Source organism: Colius striatus, chromosome 12 (genome assembly GCF_028858725.1).
Source record: "Colius striatus isolate bColStr4 chromosome 12, bColStr4.1.hap1, whole genome shotgun sequence".
NCBI lineage: Eukaryota > Metazoa > Chordata > Aves > Coliiformes > Coliidae > Colius > Colius striatus.
In genome coordinates this window covers 9772867-9785447 of record NC_084770.1, presented here as the reverse complement: position 1 = coordinate 9785447, position 12581 = coordinate 9772867, and the positions used below count along the sequence as shown (strand labels likewise).

Here is a 12581-nt window from a genome sequence, read left to right as displayed (position 1 = left end):
ATTTCCATAGTTTAAGGTCTAAAAATGAGCTTCAAAAGAACTTTATCCTAGAAGCCTTTTAGCTCAGTGTTCAAATCCTAAACCAATTCTTAAAAATTGAGAAGATGACCTTCAAAAGGAACTGCCTGTCATGGTCTGACATGACAGTCTTTTCTGGTAATGGAGAAGGGGTTGTAAAGATGGCTCCTGTAAGAAGTTGCTCAAAACTCTCCCCAGCTCTGAGCCAGACCCACTACTGGGGCTGAGCCAATTAGGCATCTCCATGATCACTATTTAAGAAGCAGCAGCCAGAGGAGGAGAGTGATTCCTGTTCCTTCTTTGTTCTATTCTTCTTTTCTGGCTGGTGGTAGTGCAAGGACTTGGAAGAAAGAAAGACAGGACCATGCAGACCCTGAGGTCAGTGAGGGAAGAGAGGAGGAGGTATGCTGGAGCAGAGACCCCCCTGCATCCTGTGGATAGGACTGGTGAAGCTGAGATTTGTTTGCACTTCATTAAAGACCCCAAACCAGGGGCAGTGACTCACTTCATTAAAGACTCCATGCCAGGGGCAGTGACTATGCCCAGAAGAGGCCATGTCCCATATGAGGGACCCTGTACTGGCAGAAGCCACAGCTGCTGGGAAAAACCCACACCAGAGAAGTTCATTAAGGACTGTGTCCCAGGGGAGGAACCCTGTATTGGAGCAGAGGAAGAATGCCTCCTCTGAGAAGAGAGAATCAGCAGAGGCCATCTGTAACAGACTGACCACAACCCCCACTCTCTATCCTCCCCGAGCCTTTGAGAGGGGAGGAGGTAGATATCAGGAGCAGTGAGCTGGGCCCAGGAAGAAAGGAGGGGTGGGGGAGGGAGATCTTGAAAGTGCTGGTTGTAATTTTCTCAATCATCTCACTCCCTTCTTGTTTTTTGTTATGTTTCTTGTAGGTAGTAGAATAAACTTTCCTACTTTCTTCTCTGAGAACTGGAGTCTGTTTTTCCCAGAACTGTAATTGGCGGTGAGCCCTCCCTGCCCTCATCTTAATCCATTACAACCTTGGTTATCTCTTTTCCTCCCATTCCATTGGAGCCTCCACTGTGTAAACAAGGGTGGTGGTGGACATGGGGTAGCAAGCAAAAGACTCTGGTGCTTCACTACTGGCTGGGCAAAACCACACAGCACTGTCCCTTTACCACAGCTTTTCATTCAGTCTGGATGGAGCACATTTTTGAGGAAAGAGCGAGAACCATTTTCAGTATGCACCATTACTGAAACCTTGGCATACCAACACAGCCAACCTTCAGTAACCTTCCTCTGCCCACGTGGGACAGAAAGAGAAAAGGCAGTAATGGAGACAACACCTGCCAGCCACAGCTGGGACTCAACATCCCTCTTAGCCAGAGAAAGGCAGGGAGGCCTCCTCCCTGAAAGGGAGAGCAGAGTTGTTTGCATTACTACAGAGAAGTTCTGAATACATATATCCAATCCCTTGTGCAAAACCTTATTTAGACAGGAACAGGCAGGACACAGATGAAAGGAGAAAACTAATAAAACAAGCCATGATTTTCCAAACATGACAGACACTTTGAAGCCCAGGATGCTTCTCTCTGGAGTCTTCACCAATTTTTTTGGTACTTCACCTGTAGTCACACTTACCTGAAAGCACAAAATACACTCAGCTAGGAGCAGAAATCAGAGACTGGAAAGAAAAATGTGTAGTCTAATTGTTCTTTGTTTGTATGCTGCAGTGTGAGGAACCAGTGCTTTAGGACAACAGCTTGTCAGAGGTTCAGTCCCTGTGGACTGCTGGGACTACTGCTGTCTTTGATTTAATACAGAAAAGCCTTTGTACTAACTATGTTGATTTTAGTAGAGTCCTTCATTAATTTTTACCTCCACACAAGCTTCATCTGACAAGACACAGAAGATGAGGTGTTGGATATGATCTTAAATATTTGTAATCATTTTGTCTTTCAAAATCTTCTGTGTAGAAAGAACCATTACACAAACACCAACGGTGGTTGCACTGGCACCAACCAGAGCAGGAACCTAGCTGCTGCAGAGGGCAGTAAGTAGCCTAAGATAAAGACCACCTTGATCTTGTCTGAAGGGATACACTGGGATTATTTTGTCAGTTGTTGAAAATGAAGACCTTTAATGCTCCAATTTAGATGCTTCCAATTTTACACTGTAATACAAACTCAAACTCTGTAAGTATAAACGTAATTTGCAGCTATTGGTGCAAAGACAGGCATGTAAATCAAACTCCCATGAGCCTGCACGTGAGTCTGAGGGAGAGACTCAAGCTCTCTTTCATCAACAAAGATCTAAGCTTCCACTCATTCTCACCTACTGTATTTCTTTATGGATAAAATTCCATAATAGTTCCTAAATATGATGAACAAGTATTTAGGAAAGCTAATATGAAGCTTAAATTTCTATGAAAGTACATAATCACATAATGAACTGGCATGCCAAAAAAAAAATCACAGGAGATACTGAACTTCCAAGAGAACATAATTGCAGCAAACTGGCAAAAAAAGCTAAAGGAATCCCCCAGAAAATTTCTGAATACTTAATTCAGTTACTTCTGTTAACCATGAGCCACATCCCATTTCAATTATGGAAGGCAAAAAATCTATCCATTTCATCTAAATGCACTTCTGAGACATGAAGTCCTTACATGATGTGTCATGTGCTTTCAAATCTCATTTTGACTGAGAATTTCCTCAAAACAGAAAATGTCATTAAAACAAAACTGTACATTGCACATAGGCAGGTTTTGAAGGAAGATCTTACCACCTCCATTTTATCTGGGAGATATGACTGTCTTGCACCACATAAAAAAACCCAACCCAATTTTAACCTCATACTTACAACAAAGTGCACCTTGAAAACCACTTGTTACACACCAAGGACTTCCACATCCACTTCAGTACCAGTAAATAATTTGTTTCATAATCCAAAAGGTACCAGAATGCATACCTTTAACCCAACACCTTTCAGCATTCAGTTAAGAATTGAACAAGACTGAAAATTCTGTCAAAAGGAAAGAATATTCACTCAGCAAGACACTAGAACAAAGTACATGGATGAGAGTCTCAGTACAGCTCCTTTTCTTAACTGATTCTGTTAAAAAAAAAAAAAACAGTCCATTTTAATGTTGCAGCTTTATTTGAAAGTGACTTTTTGGTAACTCAATCTTTTATACAAAATTGATACAATGAAAAATAAACTTCAGAAGTTTCCTAGAGTAGATTACAGGCTGTAAACTCATAATCAAATGTACTGTAGAAAAAGGTAACTTCATTCAAAGTCTTGTTTGTAGACCAGCACCACGTGATCCCGAAAATCTAGTTTTACTCTATGTGCCAAAAAACCCAAAGCCAACCCAAAACCTTGTTTCCTAAGTAAGTAAAGTCTCATTGCAGCGGTTCTACCTCACTGTATTTCCAATTTCCAGTAACATTTGTGACTACTGCTGTACACAAGAAACACATCAAGATTTCCAGCAATATCTTCAGCAAGTAAAGATCAGCTTTTACAGACCTGGTATTTTAAAGGTTTTTAAGGAGTCACAGACAACAAAGTATTTGGACAAAGCTTTATAAATTGTCACCTCTCAAGAACTCAGAAATCCTTGGGAAAAAAATAAACCAAAGCCCTGTAACAGTTCCTCTTAAACTACTTCATTTCAGTAGGTCAATTTCACAGATCCTGGGAACACTCATTGTTTTTATTCCTGTATCTGCAGTACATCAAAATCCCATCTTATAAACTAACAGTTTTAATAGGATCCAAAAGGAAAAAAAAAAACAACAAATAATTAGATAGTCTTGCAATTCTTTTACCATTCTTACCACATGTTCAGTGGAAAGTAAGGCTTTTCCCAAAACTCTTTTCATCTTCAACTTTGTTTAAAATCAAGTTTCTCAAACAGAAAAGTCTATCTAGAGAACAAACTTTCTTATTATATGCGTAGTTCTTCAAATATCTAATTTTTGGGGTAAGTATATAATGGCTTCACGCCTTGCAAGTGCAGGAAAAACATCGTCCTCAAGTTTTAAGGCTGTACAGAGGTACCAGACTCAATGTCAAGCAATCACACACTTTGTAGAAGACTGTAGTCTGTTCTCTGCTAGGCTGGCCTTTCACTTTATGATTCCCGGGTTCATCAATCTGACTTGTTTTATTGAGGTGTGAGGAATGGCATCAGAGGATGTTAATCCATTAATCCCAGAAAGTCCGCAACTTTAAGTCTTCCCTAGAAATTGGAACATTTCCCTAAAATAGCACTTCCTTTTCAGGCTCTTTGCCTTTTTTCTTCTCACACATATCCACCAATTCTCCTTTATTGCCACTCCCCACCCTGTGATACCAATGTAAACAAAACCCAGTGATGCAATAGTCAAGTTTTGCCAGTGAAAGAAAGCACCATACCATTGAATCTTTGTTCTTCATAGTAGTGACAGCAGCATTTAAAGACCAAAGCCTCACACATACTATTGCCTAAACCCCTGCTCTCAGGCCCCCTGCATTAACGTACTCTGCAATGCTTCATACCCTGGTATTAAAACTGAAGAGACACTGAACATTCAATGTGATCACAGGAACATGGCAAGTAGTTCCTGTGTACTTCTAGCTACAAAAATTTGTGTGCAACAGACCTACTTTGTGCCTGGTGACATTTACAATGCAGATTTAAGTCTCCAGTGAGGCTGAGGAACATTCCCTGTTCACACGCATTGCACAGTTTTGCCATAGCCACCTCTTCCAGCATCATAGTCTTGACGATACTCGTCTCGGACCTTACACAGGAGGAAAGAAGAGAAGTCCAGTAAAGACAAAGCAAAACAATTTCTCAAGAACTATTACAGCATCAGAATACAATCGAGTTCACAGCATGCAAGCAGCCACAGGGACATGACTGACAAAACAGAAGGCAAAGCGCATCCCACAGAAGCCCAGCATATAGCATTAACTACATTCCTTTTCATATTCATAGACCCATAGAATAGAATATACATAGAATGGTAGGGGTTGGAAGGGACCTTTAGAGATCATCTAGTCCAATCCCCCTTAACCAAGACAGCCAAAGTGAGGGTGGCAGCAGTAAAAGTATCTCACTCAGCTCAGGGTAAGCCAAGTGCTGACCTTTGTGTTCTTGACCGCCTTACATTTCCTGGGCTGGCCAAACTGCTAAGAAGTTTTTGAGTACTTCCAGTGAAATATATTAAAAAGTTATTCATTCTTAGTGGATAAGATGATCACTGATAAGCTGCCTTACAGAGTAACACATACTGCTACCTTAAACAATAATTGGTAAATTGTCATTTCTGAAGGTTTTGACTGTGTTCATTCAAAAAGTAATAATTTGGCAAAGTCACCTGTCCTTTAAAAAACATATTGTGCAACAACCTACCTGGCCCCCTGATCTTCCACGACCATACTGTCTACCCTCCTTAAATCCTGCATCCCAATCTGTCCTTATGATCCTATCATCGAGTCTAGTTCCATTGATATATCGCATCGCGTTTTCAGCATCTCCTCTTGCATAATACCTTAGGAATAGGTTAATGAAAAACAAAGACGCTTCTGTTTTCAACATATGGAAGAAACAATCAAATGGGCTACAGAACCAAGAGTCTACTTGAATCTGGTTCCTGCTTTTTTAAAAGCAACTTTTACGAAGCCACGTGAGCTGAGAAAACTGCTAGTGGGACAGAACAATGTGGAGGAATTCAAGCACGTTAAACACGTACATATTGGATCAAGTTATTTAACCACACTCATCTTTAAATGCATAAAGCTCTGTTCCTAAAGAAGAATTAAGAAGCCCCAAGCATGCTCGATTCACGCTTTCACCATTTTTTCATTTTGGTAAGTTTACTAAAACTACTAACAAACGCTCTTCAAAGGCACTTACACATGATGAAGCCAACACGTGACAGGGATACAAGGCACCAGCAGAAATTTTATGCATATGCTTATACAGAAAGAGACGTTTATTTGTACTGAAACTATGCTTTTCCTGCAGATGACATCCAAAACATCTCTGGCTGAAAGTATTTGAGCAACAGCAGCCTAATAAGCACTAGTCTCTCTCACTCAGGACTCCCACACGAACTTGGGCAACCGCATCACTTTATCCTCGGCTAATTTTCCCGTGACTCGGGCCCTGTGTGCAGGTTCACCCCGCCCCTGCCAGAGGCCTACAGAAGGATACTCCACGAAGCAGAAGCCGCAGGCGGTTTTCTTCACTTTATCCAGCCCCATGATGACCTTCTTGATGTCGCCGCTCTTGCCGAAGAGCTCGTGGATCTGCTCCTCCGTGGTGTAGAAGGAGAGGTTCCCCACGTACAGCGTGCAGCTCTTCCTCAGCAGCCGCTCCTGGTCGTACCGCGTGCCCTGCGCCGCAACGACAGCATTACCCTAGGGCGGCCCCGCACGGCCCCGCACCGCCCCGCCGCCGACCCCCGCACGGCGCCGCGCCGCTCACCCGGAAGTGCTGGTCGCGGTACTGGCTGAGGGCCGCGTAGGAGTCGCTGCGCAGGACGCTGAGCGTGCCCGCGGAACACATGGCGGCCTCCTCCGCTCCGCGCCCCGCCGCGCACGCGCAGCCAACGGCGAGGCGGCCCGCGGCCCTCGCGAGAGCGTGCGGCGGCTGTCGCGAGAGCGGCCCCGGCGGCGGGCGGGCGGCCGCAGGATGGTGCTGCGGCGGGTGCTGGCGGCGCTGCTGAACCACCCGCGGCTCATCGAGCAGCTGTCCGAGTCGCGGCCCATCCGCGCCGCCGCTCGCCTCACCGCCGCCGCCATCACCCGCGCCCAGCTCGGCACCCGGCAGGCGGCGCGGGGCCTGGGCCCCCGCCTGCTCCGCCTGCGCGACGCCTTCCTGAGGGAGCTCAAGGACGGCGCTCGGGCGCGGGGGTCGCCCTGGCCGCCCGGGCGCGGGCCGGGCCGAGGCGGCCGCCCCGGAGCAGCGCCCTGACGGGAGGCGGCAGCGGGGCCGCAGCCGGCGCGGGGCGCCCACCACCGCGAAGGAGACCGCGACCGTTTCCCGGCGCCGAGGGCGAGAGGACGAGCGCGCTGGAGCCGGCGGGTGAAGGTGCCGCGGGGCCCGAGCGCCGAGGCCGCTGGCGGCAGTTGGACCCGGCCGGCCTTCCCGCAGCTGCCCAGCGTTACCCAGCCCCGAAACGGGACCCGCGACTGCCGCCGCTTTCCCGGAGCGTACAGCGAGGAGCGGTTCTCGAGCCCGCGCGTGAAAACGCGAAGCATGCTGCTTGGTGGTATGACAGACTTTCATTTCAAAGCCAGTTTACACTTGGTGCAGTACTCGGCCGCAGACTCACGTTATACATCATCCAGAATATTGTCAAGATTGTCAGCTTGAGGGCTTGATAAATTTTGAATAAAACCAGATCTCTGACTGGAGTTCCTTTTAACAATTTCAATGTATACAACAGTAATACCTGACGTTAGATACAACGGGTATAGACAAAGAGCTGTACGTAACAATGTTAATGGTAATGGATAGGATTACATTCATAGCAGAAGATTTGCTAGCTTTCCATAAAAGCACACCTCAAGTCTATGGTAGCAAGAATGGTTTAGGGAGAAAAAAATTACCAATAGAGCCAATCCTGCATCTAAGCATGGAAAAGCATGTATCCAGCATATGTCATGCACTGGGCTGCTTTACTTACATTGCAGTCTCTGTCAGCATACCCGAGCCTGAAATTGTTAGCCTTCCCTCATAGCACGTTTTGCTATGTAGTCCAGCTGACTAGATGCTTAGTTAATTGGGGAGGGATATTTCCTCCCTTTGAATCACCCCCCACCCCCCCTTCCTCCCCAGGGGTGTAAAGAACTTTGCAAATTATCCAAGCAAGTTTCGAGCATTGCTGGTAAAACTAAACCTCCCACCAGCAAAGACTTAGGTGTGCATGGATGGAAAAGCTACATCTATGATGTAAGTGATAAGGGTCTAGCTGGTGAGAGAAAATCAGTCTGAGTTCGTATTTGCAGCCCAGGTTCTCCTCCTGGCACTATCACAGGTTACCTCTGCAGCAGTAGACACGTCGTCATGCCATGGGAATAGTGCTCCATCACATCGCTGAAGAGTTGCAAGATCTGCTCCACTGAGAATGCCAGAGATCCTAAGTTTCACGAAAATAATTTTCAAAACTTAAGCTGTTTAAGAAAGCTGAAAATAGAGCAAGACATAGAGCAGGACACTGTCAACAGCACACTGCTGTTGTCCCAGCTTAGGAGAGCAAAGAGGACATGAAATTGGAAAGTACATTTGATGTTATGATGGCTTTCAGTAACTACTTCCACTGCTTCATGAGTCATCAGTACAAACATGCATCCCCTCTCCCCCTTACTACCCCCAAAACATGCACCTTGAATTTACAGGTATGTCAGTAGTGAAGAATGAAGGATATGGAATGAACACGTAGCGGAGACAAAATGCTTTACAAGAGAGCATGAGCTAGATCGTATGTTTCATTTGGAAGCTACAGGCAAATCCTTCACAAAGGGATTTTTCCTAGCTTCCCTGTAGGGCTGGGCATCAGTCTGTATGCTCATCTCTGTTGAAAAACTGGCTCCTAAAACCTTGTGTAAAGCTGGGCAGATGGAACATTACTGCCTCTGTGAGCAGAACTCAAGTGTCAGGTTTGTTTCATAGAGGGAGGCTTGACCGACAATACTTGTGCCAAATTAGGATGTTGCTCTGCATGAGGATGTTTCAGATCCTGAAGTTCATCCAGGCAAGCCCAGAAATCATTAACTATGCTATACCATTAAGGACATACAGCATTCTCAGCTGAAGCTCAGGGTTTTATGTATCCTGCTTTAAAATCAGAGTGTGTGCCCTTAGAGAGTGTGACCCATCATCCTCACGAAGTACATTTAATGCAGAGCAGTTACTGAAAGGGGAGGGGGGCACAGGGGATGCAGCTCCTCTCTCAGATCTTCACCACTCCCCTGCAGGGGAACCAGTGGGTCTCTACCCCCATGGTCAGCCCCTTTGGAAATCCAGCTGGTCAAAGGCATGAAAAGGATCCACTCCCTGTGAGTGACCCTGTGTTGTGCCTGTGCAGCTCCTGGATCCAGCTACCGCCACCAGTGCGACAGCAGAGCAGCTGCCAGGGTGCAGCTGGGGGGCAGGGCTGCCCCAGGGCACAGCTCAACAGCAGAGGGGCTGAATGATGCTCCACTGCAGCCTTCTCAAACTGCTGTACGTAACACAGATGTAGTCAGTTCACAAGAATGGAACCATGGCCTGAAATGCTAAACAGGCAAAGCCTGGATTTTAGGTTTTAGTACCAATGCTTATGCTGAAGCTTCTTCCACGTTCTAAGTCAGATTCTGTCAGATCAGCACTGGGGATTTTTCAAGACAGAATGACCCAAGACAGTATTCCAGTGGTGGTGCCTATACCCTGACAGCAATCAGCTCTAATGACTGAGACAAGGCTTGGGATTTTGAAGAGCATAAAAATAAAACCTTATTACGCTAGAGCAGGCTTTGTGGAGTCCCATAACCTCTCTCCAGCAGCCGAGTTAATGTCTATCATCAGTAAAACCCACACAAGCAACAAACCTTGTCAGAGATTCTAAGAACTTGAAAAAATGAATCTCCCATGGAAAGAGCTATGCTTGAATCACAGCTTTGGTGGGCTCTGATTTCATCCTCTCTCATCAGTAAAAACACACAATTTCATGTGAACAACACAGGGGATAAGTCAGAAAAAATTTAAGCAGGCTCTATCTAGAACTGGCTATACTGGTGAGTGAAAGAGCAGGAAGAAAGGGAATGAAGAGACTCAGGAGCTCCCAGTGCCACTGCTAGTGCTGAAGGTAGGTCTGTGAAGAGGAAGGTCTTACAGCACCTTTGGGCAGTGCCCAAGGGAAGTGAAAAATGATGACATTTATTTCCTAAAATCTAAAGGCTCTACCCATCTCCATCCAGCTGAAGGATGTATAGTCCTAACTGACTTCTCCAGTTTCCACTGAACAGGAAGGGTATTTGTGGTGGGTCTTCCATCGATAAGTGTGGAAATATCATAGTCTCATTCTTGAATGAGACACCACATTTTGCAATTGTGGCTCTGACTGTACCAGGGATTATAACAAAAACATGACAGTCAGCACAGGTAAAATTCTTTGCTCCCTGCTCTACGGTTTGGCAGAGGGTTTCTTCTTCAGATCCAGCCATGTCAATGACTTCTACATGTGTGTCTGTCTTCCCAATATTAAGCAGAGACCGAGGAGGCATGTAGGTGTGAGCAAAGAGTAAAGTATAATGTTTTGGAGGGTTTGAGGACTCTGGAGAGTGCATGAGTTGCTCCAAATGAAACAAACATGGTATGAGCCCTCCCTGGTGTAAGCACCCAAACAGCAAAGCCCCAAGAATATTGAAAATTATAATGACATGTTTCCACTTCATAGCTCTGTTCTGTGACGTGCTGAACAAGACTAATGGCAAGATGAGTGGAATGAGAAACCGAGGTTCTTGGTGACTGAAGAGGGAGAGAAATGCCAAAGGAACAAAATAAAACAGAAGCAATGTTGGACTGCCCTTGGAATGCACTACTAGCCCAGGAGAGCCACAGTCATGTGATCTGACCCATAGTAACTGATGGATGTATTTCTTCAGCATTTTAAAACCAGCATCAATGGCTAGAATATGTAAAATCCCAAAGAGCATTATTCCATTGACTGTAAAATGTGTGACTCGCGGGTGACTTCCATGCAGTGCAAGGTTATGAGGATTAAGATTATAGCTGAGAAAATTGAAAGGGGTTACTATCATTTTCTCATTTAATTGACCTATGACATCAGATAAGCTGCTCTTTTTAATGCTGTACAGGTGGTCTAAGCCCATAGAAGTAAAATAGAAGGTGTCAGCTGTTACGAAAACAGTGGCAGTAAAACATGCACATAGGACAAGCTTCAAAAAGTGGTTTATGACACTTCTCACGCTCTTTTGAGAATCAATAATTAAACCTGCCCAGTAAAGCAGGGGCATTAAAGCAAATGCCAGAAAGGTTGGCCTGTTGAAAAACCCAGCAGTCGTTACGATACCAATGAGAGGACTGCTTGTAGGCGCCACTAAAGTGCCATCAGACTTCCTTGAGGAAACCAATACCATCAGAAGAGCAAAGAAAAGTCCCTCAAGCGTGTTGGTAAACGTTCTTGTATAAAATACAAGAGTGACAAACGATCCAGCAAGAAGTACCAGAGCTTTCCAGGGATCTGCTTCCCAGAAAGGCGCTAACCGATACACACTATAGTCGAGTACGAAAGAAAAGATCGTAAAGAGAAGGCGAGGCGATACAAGAAGGGTGTAGCTGTTGATGCAACTTGAACATATGTCCAGCTGCTGCAAAGACTTGATCACCCAGTAGGTAACTCCAGATGTCATTAATGGGAAAACAACTGTTCTGCAAGGAGAGCTGGAAAGGAACTCCCAAGGATAATACACCTGTAGGTTTAAAATATCTCCTATAACGGGAAAAAAAGAAGAAGAAAATACACACATGCATATTTTACTCAGTAGTTTATCATCAGAGATATAACTTTTTGTAAGAGGCACTGTGATGCATACCAGTCCCTAAAGTTTTAAGACTGATGTAAACCTTGAAATACTTAGGAGTACACCATGTTTTGTTTTGTTTTTTCTTGGAGCTTTCTGAAAAGTCCATTTCGGTGACAGGCTCCCTGTCACTGCCTGGACACAGGCACCGAGAACTGCGGGGCCCCTGCCCTGCCGCTTGCAAGAGCCGCTTTGTGACACGAGGGGAGCGCAAAGCCAGCCGGCCCTGCGCGAGTCCCCGCGCACATCCCTGCAGGCGCCGGCCCCAGGACGCCGGACAGGGCAGAGCCGCGCCCGTTCCCGGTGCTGCCTCACGGCTGCCAGACGAGACGCGGCCGTCAGGGGTCCCGCTGCCGCCGCAGCGCCCGGCCGGGCCACCCCGCCCTCATCCCGCCTCTCCCGCCGCCTTACCTGCCATCACCTCGGGCGACTGGAAGAACTCGTCGGGGTGCAGGTAGCCGGCCTGCGGCAGCAGGCACCAGGCGGCCCGCAGCGCGGCCAGCAGCGCCCACAGCCCGCGGGCCCCCATCCCGCCGCCGCCCCGCACCCCGCCAGGGGGCGCGCCGCCGCCCGGCCGGGGCGCCGCAGCGGGAGCCCGGCGCGCGTGCGCAGCCGCCCCCCAGCGGCAGGCGGCCGGAGCGACAGAGCTGGCGGCGAGGAGCGGCGCGCGGCAACCCGCGGCTGCGGGGCTGCGGCCACCGGAGCGGGCGCGACAGCAGCGCAACAGCGGCGGCTCACGTTAGCAGCTGAAGGCCGGGGAAGCTGTAATTACTCCTCGTGTTTATTTGGTATTTTCGCTTATTTACATCACTAGGAGCTGGTTTTACCGGTGTTTTGTTACGGCACAGGTCTTTCCATCCCGGGACCACGAGGTTGGTGCGTGCCAGCAGCACAGAAACGGGCTGGTACTGCAGCCATGGATAAGGATAAAACCCCAATACTACAAGGCAGTAGATACAGAAACTGTTAATCAGAAGTGGTCTATTTTGTCCCACCAACAGCAAAT

The 12581-nt window shown here is 46.8% G+C and overlaps 3 protein-coding genes across 3 annotated transcripts; 1 reads left to right on the top strand and 2 right to left on the bottom strand.

The window, feature by feature from the left end:
- Positions 1 to 3125: 3125 nt before the first annotated feature.
- Positions 3126 to 6594, bottom strand: NCBP2 (nuclear cap binding protein subunit 2). The gene is made up of 4 exons (XM_062005892.1): positions 6474 to 6594; positions 6201 to 6382; positions 5397 to 5535; positions 3126 to 4782 (listed from the first exon to the last, which is right to left on the bottom strand). Exons 1-4 carry the CDS (start codon positions 6552 to 6554, stop codon positions 4711 to 4713), a joined length of 474 nt encoding a protein of 157 aa, XP_061861876.1. The 5' UTR covers positions 6555 to 6594; the 3' UTR covers positions 3126 to 4710.
- Positions 6595 to 6646: 52 nt separating this feature from the next.
- Positions 6647 to 7421, top strand: NCBP2AS2 (NCBP2 antisense 2 (head to head)). The gene has a single exon (XM_062005893.1). It carries the CDS (start codon positions 6681 to 6683, stop codon positions 6960 to 6962), a length of 282 nt encoding a protein of 93 aa, XP_061861877.1. The 5' UTR covers positions 6647 to 6680; the 3' UTR covers positions 6963 to 7421.
- A 1912-nt stretch (positions 7422 to 9333) lies between these two features.
- PIGZ (phosphatidylinositol glycan anchor biosynthesis class Z) lies at positions 9334 to 12107 on the bottom strand. The gene is made up of 2 exons (XM_062005891.1): positions 11987 to 12107; positions 9334 to 11484 (listed from the first exon to the last, which is right to left on the bottom strand). The coding sequence occupies exons 1-2, from the start codon at positions 12102 to 12104 to the stop codon at positions 9932 to 9934; spliced, it is 1671 nt and encodes a 556-aa protein (XP_061861875.1). The 5' UTR covers positions 12105 to 12107; the 3' UTR covers positions 9334 to 9931.
- Positions 12108 to 12581: the final 474 nt, after the last annotated feature.

Bases quoted from the DNA above. Each gene is read 5' to 3' on its own strand.
- NCBP2 (XM_062005892.1), bottom strand. From the start codon at position 6,554: ATGTGTTCCGCGGGCACGCTCAGCGTCCTGCGCAGCGACTCCTACGCG. The intron at 6,383-6,473 runs GTGAGCGGCGCG...GTTGCGGCGCAG, and splicing joins ACCGCGACCAGCACTTCCGG to GGCACGCGGTACGACCAGGA. The intron at 4,783-5,396 runs GTAGGTTGTTGC...CTCCTGTGTAAG, and splicing joins GTGGAAGATCAGGGGGCCAG to GTCCGAGACGAGTATCGTCA.
- NCBP2AS2 (XM_062005893.1), top strand. From the start codon at position 6,681: ATGGTGCTGCGGCGGGTGCTGGCGGCGCTGCTGAACCACCCGCGGCTC.
- PIGZ (XM_062005891.1), bottom strand. From the start codon at position 12,104: ATGGGGGCCCGCGGGCTGTGGGCGCTGCTGGCCGCGCTGCGGGCCGCC. The intron at 11,485-11,986 runs GTAAGGCGGCGG...TTCCCGTTATAG, and splicing joins GTCGCCCGAGGTGATGGCAG to GAGATATTTTAAACCTACAG.